Source organism: Pristis pectinata, chromosome 2 (genome assembly GCF_009764475.1).
Source record: "Pristis pectinata isolate sPriPec2 chromosome 2, sPriPec2.1.pri, whole genome shotgun sequence".
NCBI lineage: Eukaryota > Metazoa > Chordata > Chondrichthyes > Rhinopristiformes > Pristidae > Pristis > Pristis pectinata.
In genome coordinates, this window is record NC_067406.1 from 20026814 (window position 1) to 20051053 (window position 24240).

Genomic DNA, 24240 nt, shown 5'->3' on the forward strand with positions numbered 1-24240 from the left:
GTGTCTCAACTTTATTTCTTAAGTAATGGGAGTATAACCTCTTGAGTATATGGTTGTTGGTTTGATTAAGTTTGTCTGCTTGCAGTGGAGAGGAATTATATGAAGCCAGGCACATCATGGGCCTTGAAGTAATCGCAGTTACTACAGGTTGCCATCCACAGAAAACAAGGCAAATGTATGCCTTCAGCAGAGGGCGATACACTTAAAAAATGAAAGAAGAAATGATTCACATTTACTGCACTTAACCACAAAGATTTGACTCCATTTACGAACAACGTCTCAGTAAGTACAATTAGTGCAGTACAATTAAAACAATTCTGGTCAAGGAAATAATTAGAAAAGTACATTTCTTCCTCATTTAATGTGGAATTCAAAATAAACTGATAATTTACTTATGAAAAGGAAGCCTTGAGATTTTTATTGAACCTTTGCTGATTGCAAAATGCAGTTTAATAAAATCTGGTATTGCTTTGCATTTGATTCCAAATGTAATTACAAAATGGCATAGTTATAATATTAGCTCCCAGTAATAATTTTTACGTCAAAATCAGTGGAAGATCATGAACAAAATAATTACAAATAGTCCTTTAATATAACAGGACCAATTATGACCCCATTAGCCTACAGTAAGATCTTACAAGTCTAGCTATTCTTGGAATAACTTAGAGAGAGCAACTGCAAGAACACAGACTCTACCAGAGTTCACACAGGTTCATCTTGGCTGAGGTTTGGTGGAGACAAAGTTTCTGGCACCTCAACAAAACCATTGGCATAAGGGCATGGTGCCAGAATGCCCCGGGACACCTGAAGTCAGGACTAGCCACTGTTTCAGGTTTTATTAAACTGCACTTTGCAATCAGCTAAGGTTCAACAAAAATCTCAAGGCTTCCTTTTCAAAAGTAAATTATCAGTTTAATTTGAATTCCACATTAAACGAGGAAGAAATGTACTTTTTAATCATTTCCTTGACCAGAATTATTTAATTGTACTGCACTAATTGTACTTACTGAAACTCTGCTCTTAAATGGAGTCAAATCTTTGTGGTTAAGTGCAGTAAATGAGAATCATTTCTTCTTTCATTTTTTAAGTGTATCGCCCTCTACCGATACAGAAGGCATACATTTGCTTAGCTTTCTGCGGATGCCAACCTGTAATCCCAGAAAACAGGCTTCAAATTCATGCATTACCATACATCTCCTAATATAGAGGTCTTTGGTATCATTTTCCCCATTCCTTTGGGAGATGGAGTGGGGTGTGGGGGTAAAGTGGCTTACAACATCCTCTCCAATGTAACAATCCTCAGTTTGTATCACCAGCCTCTGTGGCATGGAAGCAGCCTGGATTAGCTGACTGTAAGCACCAGAAGCCCACTGCACAGAGGTCACCTCCTCCCCGGCTGACGTGTCATTACACAATGTCCCTTCCTTTCCCTGAATGTATAAAACTAAACCTTCCTTCCTCCCTCCCCCAACCACTGTCCCATTTAAAATTTTAAGATTCTCATTCATAAAACATTGATTTTGGCTGACAAAGGTTTATAGTACTTACAATTTTACATAACGAACCTCATATCAGATATCAACAATCAGTGAAATGGTCAATTTGGGGCAGTGGGAGTTGTTGAAATGAAACTCAAAGGACAGATTCATGATTTCACTTTAACATATTCACTCACTTAGACACGGAGTTTCAAGTAAGCACAGTAACCTTTATTTGTGGCAGTTGGTTTTCACTGAACTTCAAACACAGGACAACAATGTTACAACTTATAACCATTTGACATGGTCTCTTCAGCTACTTGAAATGCACCAATCTTAAGGTAATACTTCCAGTTGGTTGGTTGGACTTTGACCCAACAATGTCGAAGGAGAGTGATAGGTTAGGTCTGCGGCTTGGAGGTCGTAGTGTTCACATGCACCTGAGGCTCTCGTCCTTCATGGTGGTAGAGGCTGTAAAAAGTGATGTCAATATTGACAACGAACTGCAGTGCATTATGTCTTTGTCTTTCTACCAACAATCTGAATCATTCTGATATCTATCTCCTTTATTCTCTTTGTTTAGTTTATCCTCCTTTGCTCTGTTTCATTTCCCTACTAATGCTTTGCCTTATTCTCAAACATGAGAAGTTTGCATCGTCATGTTTGGGTGCATCCAACTATATCGTTTTGCTTGAAGCCTCACCTGCTGCTCTACGATAAAAGTAACTCACAGTTTAGTTTTGAAGATTACTTTTTAAACAAAATCCAGAAAGTTACAAATAAATGTTTTAATTACCCACAGTATGTGAATTTGTCTCATTGCATCTCCACCTGATTCTATGATTCCTGAATGCTTTCTTGGTTAACTTATTTACAGATGACTCAAGCACGGGAAAAGATGGACAGAAGCTGTCTCAAGGATCAAATGGGGAATATACAAATGAAGATCTGACAGGAAAACAATGGGGTATGCGACCTTGAATACTCAGAACAACAAAGTACTAACACAGCCTTTCTGTTTCCTGTCAGTAGAGTTGAAATGATCCATGCATTATTATGTATCCATTTGGCTGCTCTGATTAGGTGAAATTCAATTTATTATTGTGCAGATGGCATTACGAGAGGCTAAGGAGATTTAGGTAGACATTCATCCTTAGTCACATGTGCTAAGCATGCATATTAAGTAACAGCTGCACAATATGTCCTGCTACTTAAATTCACCTTTGTTGATTTCAACAACACCAAATTTTGTTAATGGAGTACAGCACACAGCTATTATCACATACATGTGTTTCATGCAGATAACCAAGGATGGTTTTCAACTCCTGTTAGCCCAGCCAAGGGAATGGAATTGAAACAGGAGGTACAATTGCCTAGAGAATGGGTTTACAGAAACACAAGAATATAGGAGCAGGATTAGACCACTTGGCCCCACCATTCAATATGATCATAGCTGATCTATGCTGGCCTCAACTCTTCTTCTGTGCCAGGTCCCCAAAACCTCGATCTTTCTAATATTTATCGATATGCATCTTGAATATATTGAATGATCTGGCCTGCACCACCCTCTGGGGAAGAGAATTGCAGAGATTCGCTACCTTCTGAGAGAAGAAATTTCTACACACCTCTGTTTTAAATGTCCAGCCCCTAATTTTGCAGCTATGTCCCCTTTTTAATGATTGTCCCACTAGTGAACATATCCACTCCAGGACATCCGAGATATCCAGCTTCTTTACTAATCGTGGCTCCCCCCCCCCCCCCACCCCAACTGTGGTCGAGAGAGCTCACACCCGCATCTCTGCCATTTCCCGCACCCCCACTCTCATCCCACCCCTCCCAGACCCAACAGGGATAAGGATCCCCTTGTCCTCACATTTCATCCCACCAGCCTACATATCTAACACATCAGTCTCCACCATTTCCACCATCTCCAGTGGGACCCCACTACTAAGCATATCTTCCCCTCCCCACCCTTTTTAGCCTTTCATAGGGACCGCTCTCTCTGCGACTCCCTAGTTCACTCCTCCTTCCCAGCCCATCCCATTCCCACCCCGGGGACTTACCACTGCCCTCGCCATAGGCGCAACACCTGCCCCTAAACCACCTCCATCACATCCATCCAGGGACCCAAATAGTCCTTTCAAGTGAGACAGAGTTTCACCTGCACCTCCCTTAATATCATCTACTGAATTCTGTGCTCCAAGTGTGACGTCCTCTGCATTGGTGAGACCAAACGCAGACTAGGTGACCGTTTCGCAGAATACCTGCATTCCGTCCGTAAGCGTGATCTGCATCTCCCTGTTGCCAGTCACTTCCACTCCCCCTCCCGCTCCATCACTGATATGTCCATCCTCAGCCTCCTCCACTGCCAGGAGAAGTCCAAATGCAGACTAGAGGAAGAGCAACTCATTTTCCATCTTGGGACCTTACTCCTTAACAACATGAACATTGAATTCTCCCACTTTAAGTAAACCAACCCCCCCTCCCCCCCCACCTTGCCTCTTCTTTCCTTCCATTTCCTAGCCTATCTCTCTTTTTTCTCCTCGCCACTTTTTTTCTCTCTCCTTTTCCTCTCCTCCCCTCCTCGCATGCCGCCTGTCTCCATACCTTTGACCCATCCCTGGTGGATCTGCTCTCACCTCCTCCCCCACACCTGCCTATCACTATCTCTTACCTGCATCTACCTATCACCACCTTGTGCCCATCCCACCTCCCCTCTTTTGTCCACCTATCACTGTTCTGTTTCCCCCCTTATATATTGGGCTTCCCCTTTTCCTATCTTCACTCCTAAAGAAGGGTCCTGGCCCGAAAGGTTGACCGTCTGTTTTTCTCCACGGATATTGCATGACCCGCTGAGTTCCTCCAGCATCTTGTTGTTTTTTTCCTCAACATCCTCACTGTCAAGCCCCCTGAGGATCTTATATGTTTGAATAGAGTCACCCCTCATTCATCTAAACTTCAAGGAATATGGACCCAAGCTGTCCAGCCTCTCTTGATGGGACAACTCTGTCATCCCAGGAAATGGCCTGGTGAATCTCCTTTGGACTGCCTCCAATGCTATTCTATTGGTAACTTGGTAAATTGGTTTACTATCGTCACATGTACCCAGGTACAGTGAAACACTTGTCTTGCATACTGTTCATACAGATCAATTCATTACACAGTGCATCGAGGTAGTACAGGGTAAAACAATAACGGAATGCAGAATAAAGTGTTACAGTTACAGAGAAAGTGCAGTGCAGGTGAAGATGTAAAGAAGGACAGGCAGGTGAAAAGACAGGATAATTTGCCGAACAATAGAAATACAGCAAAATCGGCAGCAGATACTGGTCTAAATGTACTATATTTAAACGCACGCAGCATTAGAAATAAGGTGGATGACCTAGTGGCACAGCTGCAGATTAAAAAAAATATGACATTGTGGCAATCACCGAGTCATGGCTTAAGGAAGGCTGTGAGTGGGAACTAAATGTCCATGGGTACACAGTGTATAGGAAAGATAGGCAGGTAGGCAGAGGGGGTGGTGTGGCCCTGATAGTTAATAATGACATAAAATCAATAGAGAGAAGGGACATAGGGTCAGAAGAAGTGGAATCCTTATGGGTGGAGCTAAGAAATGGCAAGGGTAAAAGGACGATAATAGCAGTGATATGCAGTATAGGCCCCCTGACAGCAGCCGGGATGTGGACTATAAGTTACAGCTAGAAATAGAAAAAGCATGTCAGAGAGACAACATCAAGATAATTATGGGGCATTTTAACATGAAGGTGGATTGGGAAAGCCAGGAAGGCAGTGGATCTCAGGAGAGTGAGTTTGTGGAGTGTCTACGGGATGGCTTTTTGGAGCAACTTGTTGATGAGCCCACCAGGGGATCGGCTGTTTTGGACTGGGTACTGTGTAACGAACTGGAGGTGATTAGGGAACTAAAGGTAAAGGAACCATTAGGAACTAGTGATCACAATATGATTGAGTTCAGTTTCAAATTTGAAAAGGAGAAGCTGATAACTGGTGTATCGATATTTCAGAGGAACAAAGGAAATTACAGTGGCATGAGAGAGGAGCTGGCTCAAATTGATTGGAAAAGTAAGCTAGTTGGAGGGATGGCAGAGCAGAAATGGATGGAATTTCTACGAGAAATAAGGAAAATGCAAGGTAGCTATATTCCAAGAAAAAAGAATATTATGAATGAAAAAATGGCACAAATGTGGATAACGAGAGGTGAAGGCTAAAATAAAAGCAAAAGGGAGGGCATACAAGGAAGCAAAAATTAGTGGGAAAACAGAAGACTGGGAAACTTTTAAAAACTTACATAAAGAAACTAAGAAGGTCAGTAGGAAAGAAAAGATGAATTATGAAAGGAAGTTGGCAGATAACATTCAAAAAGATACCAAGAGTTTTTTTAAATATATGAAGAGTAAAAGAGAGACACGGGTTGATATAGGACCAATTGAAAATGGTACGGGAGAGATTATAATGGATAACAGAGAGATGGCAGAGGAACTAAATGAGTATTTTGCATCGGTCTTCACTGTGGAAGACATCAGCAATATACCAGATAGTCAGGGGTCTCAGGGGATAGAACTAAATTCAGTTAAGATTACTAGAGAGAAGGTGCTCGGGAAGCTAAATGGACTAAAGACAGATAAGTCTCCTGGACTGGATGAGGTGCACCCCCGGGTTCTGAAGGAGGTGGGTTTAGAGATTGCGGAGGCATTGGTAATAATTTTCCAGGAATCAATAGACTCCGGCATGGTTCCGGAGGACTGGAAGGTTGCAAATGTAGTTCCGCTGTATAAGAAGGGTGGGAAGCAGCATAAAGGAAATTACGGACCTATAAGTCTGACATCAATGGTGGGAAAATTATTGGAATCGATCCTCAAGGATGAGGTTATGGAATACCTAGAGGTGCAAGGCAAGATAGGCCCAAGCCAGCATGGTTTCGTGAAGGGTAGATCCTGCCTGACCAACCTACTGGAGTTTTTTGAGGAAATCTCAGGTAGGGCAGATAAGGGAGAGGTTGTGGATGTTGTGTATTTAGACTTTCAAAAGGCCTTCGACAAGGTGTCGCACAAGAGACTGATTAATAAGATGAGAGCTCATGGAATTACAGGTCGGATATTGGAATGGGTGGAGCATTGGCTGGTAGGCAGAAAGCAAAGGGTGGGAATAAAGGGATCCTGTTCTGGCTCGCTACCGATTACTAGTGGTGTTCCACAGAGGTCGGTGTTGGGGCCACTTCTTTTTACTTTTTAATGATTTGGATGATGGAGTAAATGGTTTTGTGGCTAGGTTTGCAGATGACACCAAGATAGGTGTAGGAGTAGGGAGTATTGAAGAAATAGGAAGGTTGCATAAAGACTTAGATAGTTCAGGAGAATGGACAAAGAAATGGCAAATGACATTCAATGTTGAGAAATGTGCCATTGTACACTTTGGAAAAACAAATAAACGGGCAGATTATTATCTAGATGGGGAGAAAATTCAAAGTACAGAAGTACAAAGGGACTTGGAGGTACTCGTGCAGGATACCCTAAAGGTTAACCATCAGGTCGGATTGGCAGTAATTAAAGCGAATGCTATATTGGCATTCACTTCGAGAGGTATAAAGTATAAAAGTAAGGAAGTGTTGATGAGGTTCTATGGGGCACTGGTGAGGCCTCATTTGGAGTACTGTGCGCAGTTTTGGGCCCCTTATCTTAGGAAAGATGTACTGATGTTGGAGAGGGTTCAGAAAAGATTTACGAGGATGATTCCCGGAATGAAAGGGCTTACTTATGATGAGCGTTTGTCGGCTCTTGGACTGTATTCATTGGAGTACAGAAGAATGAGAGGGGACCTCATAGAAACATTTCGAATGTTGAAAGGACTGGACAGAGTAGATGTGGTTAAGCTGTTTCCCCTGGTGGGTGAGTCCAGGACTAGAGCACACAATCTTAGAATTAGAGGGTAATGGTTTAAAACAGAAATGAGGAGAAATTTCTTTAGCCAGAGGGTAGTGAAATTATGGAATTCTTTGCCACGTACAGCTGTGGAGGCCAGATCACTGGGGGCATTTAAGGAGGAGATTGATAGGTATCTAATTAGTCAAGGTATCAAGGGATATGGGGATAAGGCCGGAAATTGGGGCTACGTAGGATTAGTATTAGTTTAGATCATGGAGCAGACTCCATGGGTCGAATGGCCTACTTCTGCTCCTTTGTCTTGTGAACTTGTGAATAAGGTGCAAGGCTATAAACGAGGTGGATTGTGAGGTCAAGATCCATCTCTTTTGTACTAGGGGACCATTCAATAGTCTTATAACAGAGGGATAGAAGCTGTCTTTGAGCCTGGTGGTACATGCTTTCGGGCGTTTGTATCATCTGCCTGATGGGAGAGGGGAGAAGAGAGAATGTCTGGTGTGGGTGGGGTCTTTGATTATGTTGGCTGCATTACCGAGGCAGTGAGAAGTATAGACAGAGTCCATGGAGGGGAGGCTGGTTTTCGTGATGTCCTGAGCTATGCCTTCATAGATGAGGGATCTGAACTGTACACGGTAATCCAAGTGTGGCTTCAGCGACACCCTGTATACCTGTAACAAAGCCTCACTATTTTTGAACACCAACCCCTTCACAATGAAGGCCAACATGTTGTGTGCCTTCTTAACTACTTGTTGGACCTGCCTGTTAACTTTTTGTGATAGACCGTCTAGATCCCTCTGAACTTTGTTCAAAACAAAGAGTGTACTGCTTTGGTCTCTTTTAACCACTTTGCATCTATGCACTAACAAAAAGCCTTGGTATTTGTACTTGGTATTTATATCTGTGGCCAAGTGCATTTTGCAGTATGTTGCTGGGTCATATGACTTGGAAGTCCCTACCTTCAATCCCTGCTACATACTTATTGTTCAATCAAATCTTTCTTTTTCTTTTAATTCATTTCCAGGGTATGAGTAAAATGGCCATGCCAGTATTTAATGCCAAGCCTCAGGAGCCGAGAGATAATTTAGAATCAACCAGAGATCGTGGGACTGAAGTCAAAGGTAGATTAGAGTAGGTAAGATTGAGAGGCTCCCATCCCAGTAAATGAACCGTGGGTTTTACAATAATCCAGTGTTTTCATTTTATCAAGCACGCCACAAATTACCAGATTTATTACATTCAATGAGGTAACATGTCTTGATGAGATTAATCACTTAGCTCCTAATACCTCATTAAATTGTTTTGTTATCCCTGAAAGAGACAGAAAGACAGACAGACAGAACAAATCTGTGTGTGTGTGTGTGTGTGTGTGTGTGTGTGTGTGTGTGCGCGCGCGTTCATCGGACAGTGGCCAGTATTGGTCCTTGTACTCTTTTTCTGCTGAGGTATCACTGTGGTCTTTTTATCATTGTGAAAAGCAAAGAGATTTTGGTGTCCATCCACACAGGTCACATGAAGTTAGTGAACAGTCACTGTAAATGAAATAGCACATTAACCCTTATCTTCAGAGAGCTGCAGCACTAATGGTACAGTTAGACAATAGCTTAGTAAGAACCCATATGGTGCATTGTATTCCACTTTGGAAAATGAACCTCAGGAAAGTTTACATTGGTCTTGAAAGTGATATCGCATTAACTCATCAGAATAATGAAAATCAAAAAAAACCTGCAGATGCTGGAAGTCTGAAATAAAAATAGATAAGTCTAGAAACACTTACCCAGTGAGGCAGCATATGTGAAAAGAGAAAAAGAGTTAACCTTTTAGGTGTAACACCCTGCATCAGAATTACACTTTGAATAACAAGCACAGGTTGATAAATTTGCTTGTATTCTCTTAGATTTGGGATGGTTGATGGCTGAGATTTGGTAGATGTGGACAAACCACTTCCTCTGGTGAAGGAATGCAGAGCAAGTGAGAAGGATGATTTTGACACTGAGCAGTGAAATCAGGAGGGGAATGGAAATTTGTCAAGTCTCTCCCCAAGGAGATGTTGGGACATCTGAAAGTTTTGGATCTGTGGACTTTTGTTAGCTAGATTATGGAAGAAAGGAGACTGAGTAGATTTGAGGCAGAGATCAGATCTGATTGAACTAAGGAGCTGATTGGCCTTCCCTTGTATCTGTCAGATCACATAATCCAACGCAGAGCCAAGGACTTCCAAAAATCAGTGTGGCTCTATAACATTCTATAATGAATAATACTAGAGGGTACTTCTGGAATAAAAGCATTATTGATGAAGAACATCAAATCAGATTTTAACACACCTTTCTGCTTTCATGTCTGCACAACATTGTGGGCCGAAGGGCCTGTACTGTGCTGTAGTGTTCGATGTTCTATGTTCATAGAGTCAGAGAGATATATAGCATAAAAACTAGCCCTTCGAACAACATAGTCAATGCAGACCATCAACCACCCAGTTACATTTATGCTTTATTAATTCCATTTTTTAATCTCTCCACGTTCTCCTCAACTCCCCCCAGATTCTATCACTGACCCACAACTCGGACAATTTACAGTGGCCACTTAACCTACCAACCCACATGTCTTTGGGACGTGGGAGGAAACCAGTGCGCCCGGAGGAAACCCAAATGGTTACAGGGAGAATGTGCAAGCTTGGCACAGACAGCACCCAAGGTCAAGATTGAACCCAGCTCTCCTGTGCTGTGAGGCAGTGGCTGTACTGGCTGTGACATTGTGCTGTCCAAACAAGTCTATTCTTCTATGTTGTAGTTTGCTCTTTTCCATGTTGGTCTCATTAGCCACTTCAGATGCAATAAAAATGCACTGGAAGCAAATCGTCCTCAATTCCAAGGGACTTAATAAGAAGAAGTGTTCTCTCTTTGAATGTGGCCTCATATCTTTCAGTGTTTTAAAATCTGATTTGTTCTTCTTGATCCATGTTTCTTGTATACCCTAAGTAGGCCCCAGGTATCATTTATTAGGAGTGTGAAAAGCAGAGAACATAAACCAGCTCTGTTGAATTGGACTCCAGGAAAGAACTTCCTTTGTTCATCAACTTCTAAACTTTCCCACTGCCAGCTAACCTTTCAATCCAGATATGATCTTTAACATCTCTAGCAAATGCCATTTATTATTAAACACTGAAATGTTTTTTCCACCAAGTGGATTTCAAGTCAAGTTGAGTTTATTGTCATGTACACAAATTCGGTGAGGTACAGGTACAATGAAAATCTTTCTTGCAGCAGCATCACAGACACACAGATTCAGACAATAACACACAGAACATAAGTTATACATAAATTATACAAGACAGCAAAAAAAAAGACCGCAAAACAAGGCATTAGTGCAGAAATAAAATCCAGTAGTTTAATATCCCCTCAAAGATTCACTGTTGATGATTTATTTTCTCTAAATTCACACTGATTGCTCCTTTTAATCACTGTATACAATTGACAAAAATTGGGGTAATCCTGTAAGATGGTCTAAATCATTTTCTCCTCTGAAATACTGTACTCAGTGGCCTATCCCTTGCCTCTTATGCAAAAGAGTTAAGCTTTGCAATGGAAAAACTGCTCAGGAGGATTTTACAAGTCAAGTATTACTTTATTGCAATTGAGTGAGACGTGAAATTTGGAGTAAAAGTTTACTTCACAGATCATATCACACCCAATTTTTAAATATCAGGATAATTTTGCTGTCCTGTTGTCAGTTGGCGCTCCCGGATTTCTTTAACTCCTTAACATGTTAAGCAGAAGTATTCCCTATTTCCTCTTTTATTTCCGTGCAGATTCTCGGGGTTTATTTTGTTTGGCCAGTGTGGCTACTGGACCTGTCCCTTGGGTTTCTGAATGACACATATTTTATTGACCTCTGCATATGTTATAGATTCTTGAGTAAAAAAAATGTCTGGATCGGGAATTAGTCCAGTCTTTGTTTGAGAAGAATTTATTGAAATGTCTGCCATTTCCTGATCTTATGCAATATTTCTGTCTAAGATGAACTTTAGAGAACATAACTGGTCTTTAACAATGTGTTTACTTGATATTTAGCTGGCTGCTTTTAAATTCTCCCTCACGATGCCCTCACAGGGACTATTAGCCAGGGAACACAGGCCATAAAGTTGTATCTACATCTGATCATGGTCCCAGCAAGCATGGTTCTTCCCTGGATGGCCCAGATTGTGTGATTAACCCATGCATTCCAACATTCTTTTGGCTATTTAACTCTCCTGATATTCATTTAGTCAAACATATTTTTGTACAATACATTTCTCAATATATTATCTTTGCTTGCCTTTTTTAAAATAACTTGCCCTCTTCTTTGCTCTGTTTCCATCCGCTCTGGGGCTTTGGTTCTCTCTTTGTATCTTCTTGACTCAGACAGACACATCCTTTTGTCATTGTCCAATGTGAAACAAAAAAAAAGCAGAAAAACCCCCATATCAATCTGAAGAGAGACTGGGCAGCTGGAGTCACGAGGGCAGTAGGCTTACCCAACCTGGGCAGCAGGAGAGTGAGGTGATTTGAATTCTGTCCTCGTGTGCTCAGTCCGTCTCCTGTTCAAACCCACAGCTGAACAGCTGGTGGGAGAGCAATGCTAGGCCATCAACAGGATCTCAGGCCAACACATGGATAAACAGCTGAGAGATGGCTTGACAGGGATCAAAAGAAGAGGTTGTCGAAGCCTAAGGCACAGAATGGCATCTTGTTGGGTAAGATCCCTGGGAGATTTGAACTGACCCTCAGGACCATGCATCAAATTGTAGAAATATACAGCACAGAAATGGACCCTTACGGCCCACCTCTCCCATGCTGACCATGATGTTTATCTACACTAACACCATTTGCCCGCAATAGCCCCGTATCCATCTACTGTGTTACAGACTTCTAGTCAGCAAAACACCCATCCACCACTACACCCTGTCAGCTGTCACCCAGCCAATTTTGGACTTAGTTCACCAACACATCTCGGATCCCTTGTGCCTTAACCTTCTGGACCAGCCTACCATGCAGGGCCTTGTCAAAAGTCTTACTGAAGTCCATATAGACAATGCTTATCCCCCTGCCTTCATCAATTTCCTTGGTTACCTCCTCAAAAAACTCCATCAATTCTGTGATCTCCCCTGCAAAAAACCATGCTGAATCCTCCAAATCAATTCCTGCCTTTTCGAGTGAACATAAATCCTGCCCGTCAGGATCTTCTCCAACAGCTTCCTTACCACTGACGTAAGGCCCACCGGCCTGTAGTTTCCAGGCTTATTCCTACTGCCCTTTTTGAACAAGGGGACAACATTAGCTATCCTCCAGTCATCTGATACCTCATCCATGGCTAAGGAAGATGCAAAAGTTTTCATCAGAGCCATGGCAATCTCCTTCCTGGCTTCCCTTAGTATCCTGGGATAGATCCCACCCATCCCTGGGAACTTATCCACGCCAATATGCTCCAATGTTTTTGGCACTTCTTTCTTTCTGGTACAGATGTGCTCCAGAATATCAGCATAGTCTTCCCTTAACCCTCTAGCTTCCACATCCTTCTCCCTGGTGAATACTGCTTCTATCCCTGGCTCCACACAGATTGCCCCTCTGGTCCCTGAGGAGACCAATTCCTTCTTTAGCTACCCTCTTGCTTCAGTTATACCTAAAAGAGGCTTCAGGATTCTCCTTTATCCTGTTTGCCAATGTCACTTCAAGACGTCTTTTTCTAATTTCTTTGTTAAGTTTTCACCTCTATCCCGCATAATCTCAAGTGACTCGTTTAATAACAATTTCTTCTACCTGACGTATGCTTTTTCGTTTTCCCTGATCAGACCTTCAATAGCCCTTCATTAACCAGGGTTACCTGGATTTACCATCTTTGCCTCTTACCATATGCTGTCTCTGAACTCTTGCTATCTCCATCTCACAACTACCTATTCTCATCCGTACCCACACATAAGGTGGGGAATCTGTTTTAACAAATAGGGACCAATTATCTCCTTGGATTGGAAACATTGCAATGTGAGGGAAGGAGAAAGCAAATGGCTTCTGCACCATCAATTTAACATGATGATCAGTTACTCAAAGCTGTCTCTGGAGCCGAATGATGGAATGAATTTTTGAGACAGAGGACAATGCAGTGACACAAAACAATATGGTTCATATGGGACTGTTCTAGACAATTTAAGAAATGGTTGATGTGTGAATAACTGTTAGAACTGAGGAACAAATGCACTAAAATGCAAGAGAGGGAAAACCAAGGGTCTGAAACCATTGGTATGAAATTAATGTTTGAAATTGAGGATACAGCCTAAGTCTGGCATTATTTATGTCAGTGTTGTGGCCAAAGTGTTACATTGAGCTAAGGAGAAATATGGAGCATAGGGGAATGAAAGGTGATGTTATAGAGGTGCATAAAATCATGAAGGGCATGGATAGGATGAATAAACAGTCTTTTTTCCCCAGGGTTGGGGAATCAAAAACTAGAGACCATAGGTTTAAGGTGAGAGGGGAGAGATTTAATAGGAACCTGAGGGGCAACCTTTTCACCCAGAGGGTGGTCAGTACATTGACTGAGTTGCCAGAGAAGGTGCTTGAGGCAAGAACATTAACAACATTTAAAATACACTTGGACAGGTGCATGGATAGGAAAGGTTTAGAGGGATATGGGCCAAACATGGGTAAATGGGACTAGCTTCAATGGAAACCTTGGTCGACATGGACCAGTTGGGCTGAAGGGCCTGCTTCTGTGCTGTATGACTCTGTGACTCTATGTGATAATGGAAAAGAAGTCAGTTAAGGCCAGTGAACATCTGAACAACAAGATATGTGGATGGACCACAAGCTCCAAGTGGGACACCCAAGGCTCATCAGGCATTGAGACTCAAGCTCCATTTACCTGAGCAAATGTTGTGTTTGCTTAGGATTGGGAATAGGGTGTTGGTTATGGGAATGCTGGAAGACCAAAGTGGATTTGGAGGGTGGTAGCATGGAATTGCAGAATTTGTCAGAGGAAAGTGTATTGATTGGGACACAAGCATGTGACTCAGCCAAGAGTCACTGTGGTCATTCTAGAGGTGAATCCCTAAGTGATGGAGAAGTCAGTCTAGAATAAAAGGCAGACTTTTCAGAACAAAGTTGATAGAGATGGACAAACCATCAGACATGGGATGGAAAAATAACAGAAGATACTGGAAATACTCTTTGGAGAGAAGGAGGATGAGAGGCAACTTGATAGAGGTGTACAAGATGATAAGAGGCATAGATCGAGTGGACAGTCGGAGACTTTTTCCCAGGGCGAAAATGGCTAACATGAGGGGACATAATTTTAAGGTGATTGGAGGAAGGTATAAGGGGGATGTCAGGGGTAAGTTTTTTTAACACAGAGAGTAGTGGGTGCATGGAACGCAATGCCGGCAGAGGTTGTGGGGACAGATACATTAGGGACATTTAAGAGACTCTCAGATAGGCACATGAATGATAGAGAAATGGGGGGCTATGTGGGAGGGAAGGGTTAGATCTTAGAGCAGGATAAAATGTCAGCACAACATTGTGGGCCGAAGGGCCTGTTCTGTGCTGTAATGTTCTATGTTCTACGTGCTATGTACTCAGCCTGTCAGGCTGTATCTGTAGGAAGAGAGACAGAGTTAACGTTTGAGGTCAGAGATCCTTTGTCAGAACTGAGAAGAGGAGAGAAAAAGCTCATTAAGCTGCAGGGTGATGGAGACGGTGATCTGAAGAAGGTCTTTAATCTGAAACATTAACTCTGTTTCTCCTCCCACAGATACGATCTGACCTGCTAAATATTTCCAGCATTTGTTATTTTTATTTAGATTTCCAGCATCTGCATTGATTTTGATTTTCAGACATGGGATAGAGTCACGACAGAGTGTACAATGGGATGAAGGCTACTTCACATGATTGGGAGTTGGTAGGCTTGTAGTAGACGTTAGTGGGATTGTCTCATGTTAGAAACAGAAAGGAAATTCAGAATGTGGTTGAGTTAATTGACTATTAATCCAGAAACATTTCAGATCCTATTAAACCAGCTCGGGAATTTAACTTTTGATTAGTCTGTAGGATGTGGGCACTGACAAAGACACCACTTATCCTCTAACACCAGTTGCTCTTGAGCAGTTGATGCTGAGTTGACATTCACCAGTTTCCATCTGGGTAAGAGATTTCTGTAATGTTTTGGGTAGGGAGTTCCAAGATTTAGACCTATTGGTTATATTTACAATGGCAATATATTTACAAGTAAGAGCTGTGTGTAACTTGGGAGGGGAACCTACACTTGGTGATAATCCCATGTACCTGCTGTCCTTGACCTTCTAGCTGGTAGAGGCCAAGGGATTGCAAGGTGCTGACAAAGATGTCATTTTACGGATTATTTTCTAAAATAAACAATGCACAGAATTAAGTGTACATTGAATAGGTTGATGATTAGGAGGCCGAGTGTGGAGATCAAGGAATCATAGATGATGCACACTGTGCCATTGGTGGAGGGAACAAACATTCACGGTGGTGAATGGTGTGCCAATCAAGCGAGATAATTGATATATCTTTATTTAGACTAATAATGGATTATTATTATTATGATAGCATGAAGCTTTGAGGTTGTAAAGCCCACCCGATTCACTAATATCCTGTAGAGAAGGAAATCTGCTGCCTTTTCCTGAACGGGCCCATATATGACTGCAGACATGTGGTTGAATCTTAGCAGCCTTCTGAAATAGCCCAGCCAGCAACTGAGATACCAAGGAGACAGCTCACCATCATTTCCTCCAGAATAGTTTGGAAATAAATGTTGTCCACACCATGAATTAAAATATAAACTTTAGGAAAGAATGGAATGAATCAGAAAAAAGACTATATAAAGGTAAGGAATAATAAGGAAAATGGAAGCAATGAATTTTGCTAAAACCAGGGTAAATTTTACATCCAGCACAGAGATCCTATTCCATCTGTTTAGCCTGGAAAGAAATAGTGGGAGTTCTCATACTTGGACCCTAGTTAAAACATATTGGGCTGCTGGTCAGCTTAGGTGGGCATCTTGGACGAGCTGGGCTGAAGGGCCTGTTTTCTTGCTGTATTGCTCTGGGAGTTTATGACTACAGTGTGACACTGTATAATTCTGCTTATTTTTAAATATTCATTTGAATTAAAAAGGGCTCCTAAATTGACACCTTAGAGAAGTCATATGATAGGAATTATGATCACATTGTGATAACAATAGTTTTGTTATCACAATGTAATCATAATAGCCCACATTCCAAAGACATACGGGTTAGGAAGTTGTGGACATGCTATGTTGGCGTCGGAAGTGTGGCAACACTTGCGGGCTACCCCCAGAACATTCTACGTAAAAGATACATTTCACTGTGTGTTTCATTGTATATGTGACTAATAAAGATATCTTATCTCTTGTGTTCCTCAGTTGCCTTAATTGTGACTCTTTAATTGGGGGATGCAGGTAACAGGGATTGAGCTAAGTCACAATAGTGAATAACAAGATGACTACTAAATGGGATGTGAGCGGAGGTTGTTTCTGCTTATGTTTTTTCTGTTAATTTGATGATCTCACTCTACTGGCATTAGGAACCTCACTAAGCTCCGAAAAACTGTAGTTGTTTATGGTCAATCAGAACCAGGATTTGGATGAAGGATCATCACACAAAACATATAACACCTTCTCTCTTCTCAGATTGCCAAAAAATGTTGATAGTATTTCAGATTTACATTTATACTTTATTTTCTAAGTTCTGATGCTCATCAAAGAAACAAACTGACCCAATTCAGCAATCAGAAACAGAATTATAAATAAAGATATGATTGGCAATTCATCACTCGGATTCTTCTTAAAACAATAAAATCACAAATGCCATCAAGAAATGAAAACATTTGGAGCTTTCAGTTGAGGCATAGTGAAGAGATGAGAACAAGGATTGTCTGAAAGTGGTTTTTGCAAAATGAAGTAATGCAGAAATGGCGGATGTGTTGACCTGGCTGTTCTGAAGCATGGACTCATGAATTCTTTTCAGCAGACTGTTGGTGAAAAGATTTGAGTCAAATTTGCTTGGAGTCATTAATTAATTTAAAGAGAAGAGACTGGTTATAGCTAAAGAGAAGACAATGAGAAGCCTGATAATTGCATGTAGGCAAAAGGAGAATCTGTTGGGCGGTTGAGATGAAACTGTGTGGAAGACAAACACCAACATAAATCCATTGTGCCAAATGGCCTGTTCCTGTGCTGTAAAATTCAACATACAATTGAAGTATTCTTATCTGAGTTCATTAAGCACCTCATGGGATGGCTTTTCAAAACCTTTGGGCCAAGAATCTCTGTAAGATCTTCAGATGGGTGTTCTACCAACAGACATTCCCATTTTGGGTTAGCAGTGCGCAGCGTTTGTTTTTCATTAGGCGAGCGTACATTTACTCCACAGGGTTATAACAGCTTTTCTTTGGTAATTTGTAGTCAGGCCCCGGTTTACGCAACCCACCAAAATGCGTCGCAGGGTGATAGCCCGTCCCGTGGGCAGCTCAATCCGACTCAAGTGTGCGGCGAGTGGCTATCCCCAGCCCGATATCACCTGGCTGAAGGACAACAGGCCTCTCACGCCTCAGGACCTGGGAGACACCAAGAAAAAGAAGTGGACTTTAACCCTGAAAAGCCTAAGGCCGGGAGACAGTGGGAAGTACACGTGCCGTGTCTATAGCAGAGCAGGCGAGATAAATGCGACATACAAGGTTGAAGTAATCCGTAAGTACTGCACTGCCTTTAAGAAGGGATTAAAATAATGGTCTATTTGAAGACAGTTGCAAGCAGGCCTTCTGTTTACAATGAGAAACACATGGCCAAATGTGTACTCCGCTCTGAAAGAGTCAAACCTGTAGCCCATTTCACATCTGGTAGTGATAAGGCCAGGCAGCTGTGTGCAGATGCTAAATGTGTTTTCATTCTAAACACAGAAGCAGAGACTCAAAACTTGAATCAGGCCTCATCTCACTGTCAGATGTGGTGGCTTTAATTCTAAAGTCTGAATCCAACCAAAGCAAGGAAAAACAATTTATTTTTGAATGTCATTCAAGATCAAAAATGAATATTTATTCTTTACATTTCGGTGTTGCCCCACATACTTTACTCACATTCTTTACTTTTCCTAAAAAATCCCAGTCATTTTCCTTCAGTATTTAACTACAAAGCAGCTGATTTGCAGACTGATTAAAGGTTGATTCAATTTGGTTCTCCCTTGAGGCCAGATGATTCCAGCCAGGTGAATACCAGACTCAGGCAGAATGTACTGAAAAGCTTTTCGCTCTTGTAAAGTAATGCTTTAGATTCTTTTTTACTTAATATTCATTTACAGAATGCAGATGTCACTGGCTAGGTCAGTAATTCTTGCTCATTTGTAATTGCCCCCTGACCTTAGTGGCATGTTAAGTCATTTCAGAGAATAGTTAAAAGTCAATCACATTGTCTGCAGTCACATGCAGGCCAAACTGTGTAAAGATGGCAGGTTCCTTCTACTTAAGGGCATTAGTTAACCAAAAAACTTTTGCCAATATCCTTTCATTACCAATTCTGGCTTTTTAATTTAGCTTGATTTAATTACTTGAATTTGATTTTGTCAGCAACCACAGTGGAATTTAAACTCACCTCGCTGGATCAAGAGATCAGGCTCTGGCTACTTATCCAGTGCCTGAACTGCTTTTGTAATCAAGCGCCTTAGCCATGACTCTACTGTAGAAATGTCATGCATCTTATCAACTTGGAAACATGTCACTGTGCTTTCATTGTTGCTGGGTTTAAGTTCTGCAACTCGCTGCCCAAGATCGCTGTGGGATTACCTTTACCAGTCAATCTGCAGCACTTCAAGAAGGCAGTTCACCACCATCTTCCCAAGAACAGTTAGGGACGAGCAATAAATGCTGGCCTTACCAGTGACACTCACATCCCATAGATGAGTAGAAAAAGAAGTAGTGTGTAGATTAAAGTGGTGGCATGTTGTACTCTCTCCCAGTTGACACTGCCAGCTGTTAGACCATGGAGGCAAGGACTTGTACACAATGGCTCATTTTTATTTCATGTAATCGTTCACCCTTTCAAGCCAGTATGGAAATGCGAACAAACGTGAAGTAGCAGTCCTTCCTCACCCCACTCAAGTAGCCATTTTTCTCATCAGACGTCAGACAAAGTGGATCTTCAACCCATTGTACCATGGAAATCATTACTAACAAACCCAACCTCTTCTATCCTCTGCCTGACATCTAGTAGACACTTCAGGATGCCAGTAAAGAATTCTTTGCTGTGAGTCTTTAAACTCTCCGAACTAAATTATATTGCTGCTACCAATGAGGTCCACCAACAATAAAGCTTTTAATTTCTGGTCCCTATGTCTTATTGGGCTACGTCACAACACTGAATGCACGTCAAAGCTATTTAAATTAGTTATAAAGTCCTTGGGCATTCTGAAAGGATATGGATGGCACCATATAAGTGCAAGCCTTTGACTCCAGAGAAAAAGAAATGTGAGATTTGTGCAAGAAAGTGGAGTCTCACCAGAAGAACATAAGAACATAAGAAATAGGAGCAGGAGGAGGCCATCTGGCCCACCGAGCCTGCTCCGCCATTCAATAAAACTCAGATCCACCTACCTGCCTTTTCCCCATAACCCTTAATTCACCTACAATGCAAAAATCTAACTGTATTTTAAATATATTTAATGAGGTAGCCTCTACTGCTTCCCTGGGCAGAGAATTCCACAGATTCACTATTCTCTGGGAAAAGCAGTTTCTCCTCATCTCCATCCTAAATTTATCCTCCCGAATCTTGAGGCTGTTTGCTCTAGTTCTAGTCTCACCTACCAGTGGAAACAACCTTCCTGCCTCTATCTTATCTATCCCTTTCATTCTTCTGAATTCCAGAGAGTATAGTCCCAGGTGACTCAATCTCTCGTCATCGGCTAACCCCCTCCTCTCCGGAATCAATCTGGTGAACCTCCTTTGCACCATCTCCAAAGCCAGTATATCCTTCCTCAAGAAGACAAGCCATGATCTTGTCAGATGGTGGAGCATGTTCATGGAATCACATGCTATAATTTCTTATGTCTATTTTACCCCTTAGACCATCAGAAAACTCAAGATATCCAAATATTATGATAACTTACAAAATTAATTTGAAAAAGCGCTAAGTATATTATGTTATTTTGTTCAAATAAAAATGTCTGCATTGCTGAAGTTGCCTATGCCCTGCCTAATTGATTAAGAGCCACACCGATCAAGAATATACCTTTCCCAATCCATGTTCAGTTCTCTGGTTTCAGGTCTGTCTTAGGGAAGGCCTTACATTGATGTGGAATCTTCCAAACCCTCAGGGCATTCCAAGCAATTTACAACCAATGGAGTAAATGCGAAGACTCCTACTGAAGCAACACAGGAAACTTGGCAACCAATGTGTCTTTCGCCAGCTCCCAAAACAATATTATGATAATGGAAAGCAGGAAACTATAGGCCAGATAACCTACCATCTGTTGTTGGAAAAGTGCTGGAAACCATTATTAGGAAGGTAATAGCCGGATATTTAGAAAATCATAAAGCAATCAAGCAGAGTCAACATGGTTTTATGAAAGAGAAATCAAGTTTGACATATTTACTGGAGTTTTTCTGCAATGAACAGGACGGATAAAGAGGAACCAGTAGATGTACAGAGCATTCGAAAAGAAATGCGATAATGTGCCATGTAAAATGTTACCACACAAGATAGCGTGCAGAAGGTTGGGAGTAATATGTTGGCATGGATAAGAACAGTCTCTGGGTAGATTGAACAGTCTCTTTTCCAAGCCTACTCTGACCTTATTCCTCAACTCTTTCTCTACTATATCAACGACTGCATTGGTGCCACCTCTTGCACCCATGCAGAACTCGACAGTTTCATAAATTTCACCACTAATTTTCACCCAGCTTTCCAATTCACCTGGACTATCTCTGATACCTTTCTCTCTTTTCTCGCTCTCCATCTCAAGAGATTCTTTATCCACTGACATCTTCTACAAACCCACTGACGCCCACACCTACCTCAATTACAGCTCCTCTCACCCTGTCTCTTGCAAGGATGCTACTGTATCTCTTTCTCTCAATTTCTCCTCCTTCGCCGCATCTGCTCCTATAATGAGGCTTTCCACTTCAGGACATACAAGATGTCCAACTTCTTACTAACCGTGGCTTCCCCCCGACTGTGGTCGAGAGATCTCTGCCATTTCCCACAGCTCTGCTCTCACCCCCACCTCTCCCAGACCCAACAGGGACAGTGTCCTCCTTGTCTTCACATTTCATCCCACCAGCCTACGTATCCAACACATCATTCTCCACCACTTCCACCATCTTCAATGGGACCCCACTATCAAGCATATCTTCCCCTCCCCACCCCTTTCTTCCTTTTGCAGAGACCGCTTTCACTGTAACTCCCAAGTTCACTCCTCTCTCCCCACCCATCCCACTCCCATCCCTGGGACTTTCCACTGCCCCCGCCATAGATGCAACACCTGCCCCTACATAACCTCCATCACCTTCATCCAGGGACCCAAACAGTCCTTTCAGGTGAGGCAGAGATTTACCTGCACCTCCCCTAATATCATCTATTGCTGCTCCAAGTGTGGCCTCCTCTACCTTGGTGAGACCAAATGCAGATTAGGTGACCATTTCGTAGAACACCAACGCTACATCATTAACTACGATCTGCATCTCCCCATTGCCAGTCACTTCAATTCCCCCTCCCACTCCATCACTGATATGTCAGTCCTCGGCTACCTCCACTGCCAGGAGAAGTCCAAGCGCAAACTGAAGGAACAGCACCTCATTTTCCATCTTGGGACCTTACAGCCTAATGGCATGAATGTCGAATTCCCCCACCTTAAGTAAACAAACCCCCCCACCCCCCACCCCACCGTGCCTTTTCTTTTTTTCCCTTTTCCAATCTATCTCTCTTTTTCTGCCCTTTCTTCCTCCTTACCTTAGACCCATCTCCTGATGGATCTGCTCTCTCCCTGCCTCCCCCGCACCTGCCTATCACTATCTCTTACCTGCATCTACCTATCACCACCTTGTGCCCACCCCGCCTCCCCTCTTTTGTCCACCTATCCCTGCTCTTACCCCCCCCCCCATATATATTGGGCTTCCCCTTTTTCTATCTTAAGTTCTGAAGGGACCTGACCCGAGACGTTGACCATCTGCTTTCCTCCATGGATGCTGCCTGGCCTGCTGAGTTGTTCCAGCATCTTGTTGTTTTTTCATCTGGATTTCAGCATCTGCAGCCCTTTGTTTCTCTGGCATGGTTAAGAAGGTGACTAACGAACAGAAAACAGAGAATCAAGATACAGAAACAAAGGCCTGCAGATGCTCGAATCTGGATCAAAAAACAAGTTGCTGAAGGAACTCAACAGGCCAGGCAGCATCTGTGGAGAAAATCAGATGGTCAACATTTTGGGTCAAGACCCTTCTTCAGGACCTGAGTTCCTACAGCATCTTGTTGTTTTTTCATCGAGAATCAAGATAAATGGGTCATTTTTGGATCAGCAGTCAGTAAGTATTGAAGTGAAGCAGGGCTTCAATTATTATTTAAAGGGAGCAAGACTACAAAATGTTGTGGTACACAAGGGTCTGAATCCCTTGTATCACAACATTAGCAGGTACAGCAAGGAATTAGGAAAGAAAATAGAATTTTGGCTTTTATGTAAATGGATATGGAGTAGGGAAGTTTTTTTACATCTTTAAAAGGTACCAGTGAGACTGCATCTGGACTAATGTGTACAGTTTTGTTCCCCATATTCAAGGAAAGGTGTGCATGCCTTGGCATTAATGCAGAGAAGGTTCACTAGGTTGATTCCTGGGAAAAAGTGGTTGATGTATGAAGAGAAGTCAAGAAGATTGGGCCTGTTGGAGTCTAGAAACTTCAGATGTGATCATGTGAAACATCTAAGAATTTGAGGGGGATTGATAGGATGTATTTTGAGAGGAAATTTCTTCATCTAGGGGGCATAGTTTCAGAATAAGGGGTTGCCCATTTCTGACAGAGATGAGGGGCAATTTATTCTCTCAGAGGGTCATGAATCTTTGAAATTCCCTGCCACAGAGGGCCATTGAGGTCGAGTCACTGCATATCTTCAAGCTGGAGATTGACATACATTTAAACTATGAGGGAGCCAAGCAGTATGGACGAAAGTAGTAATGAGGCCAAGATTGGATCAGCATGATCTTATTGAATGATATAGAAAGTTTGAGGGGTTGAATGGTCTACTCCTGATCCTGCTTCTCATGTTCTTGTGACTATAAGGCATCAGCCTCAATTCATATGATCCAAATTCTCTTGTATGATAAGCAAATAAACATCAGTATTGTCTCCCAAGGCCAACACTCCCAGCATTGTGGCCCTATGATATTCAGTCTGCTCCACTGGGCAGGTCATGGTTTCCAATACCAGACTCCCCAAATAGACTCTATTCCAAGCTCTGTCACAACAAGGGATGACTATGCTGAGAGATAAAAAGATTCAAGGATATTCTCAAAACCTTGTAAAATGTAGGATCCCAACTAATGCCTGGGAATCCCCAGCTCATGCCTGCTCAAAGTATAGAAGGAGCATTCCGGGATGTACTGAGAACCTGGAGTCTGTGCATCAGGAGTACACAGTGTAAATGATGGAAGGATCTCGTCATCTCCCCAAACTACCCATTCTCCTGCCCAACCAAGCACAGTTCCTGCCCATCTTTGGCAAAATCTGTCAGTCCTGCATTGACCTGATCAGTTTGCCTCAGAAGCTGTGGTGGCAAGTCAACCTCAAACCTGAGGGACTGCCTAAGAAAATAGATATCC

The 24240-nt window shown here is 42.2% G+C and overlaps 1 protein-coding gene across 7 annotated transcripts in view; it reads left to right on the forward strand.

The window, feature by feature from the left end:
• Positions 1–24240, forward strand: part of fgfrl1a (fibroblast growth factor receptor like 1a) — a 278796-nt gene that overhangs the window by 232600 nt on the left and 21956 nt on the right. For 6 of the 7 annotated variants that reach the window (XM_052033864.1, XM_052033825.1, XM_052033855.1 and 3 more), the window contains exons 4-5: positions 2356–2445; positions 17849–18133. In XM_052033864.1, coding sequence (XP_051889824.1) covers positions 2356–2445; positions 17849–18133 — 375 coding nt within the window. The remainder of the gene's footprint in view (positions 1–2355; positions 2446–17848; positions 18134–24240) is intronic. The other variant, XM_052033883.1, reaches the window with a different exon arrangement.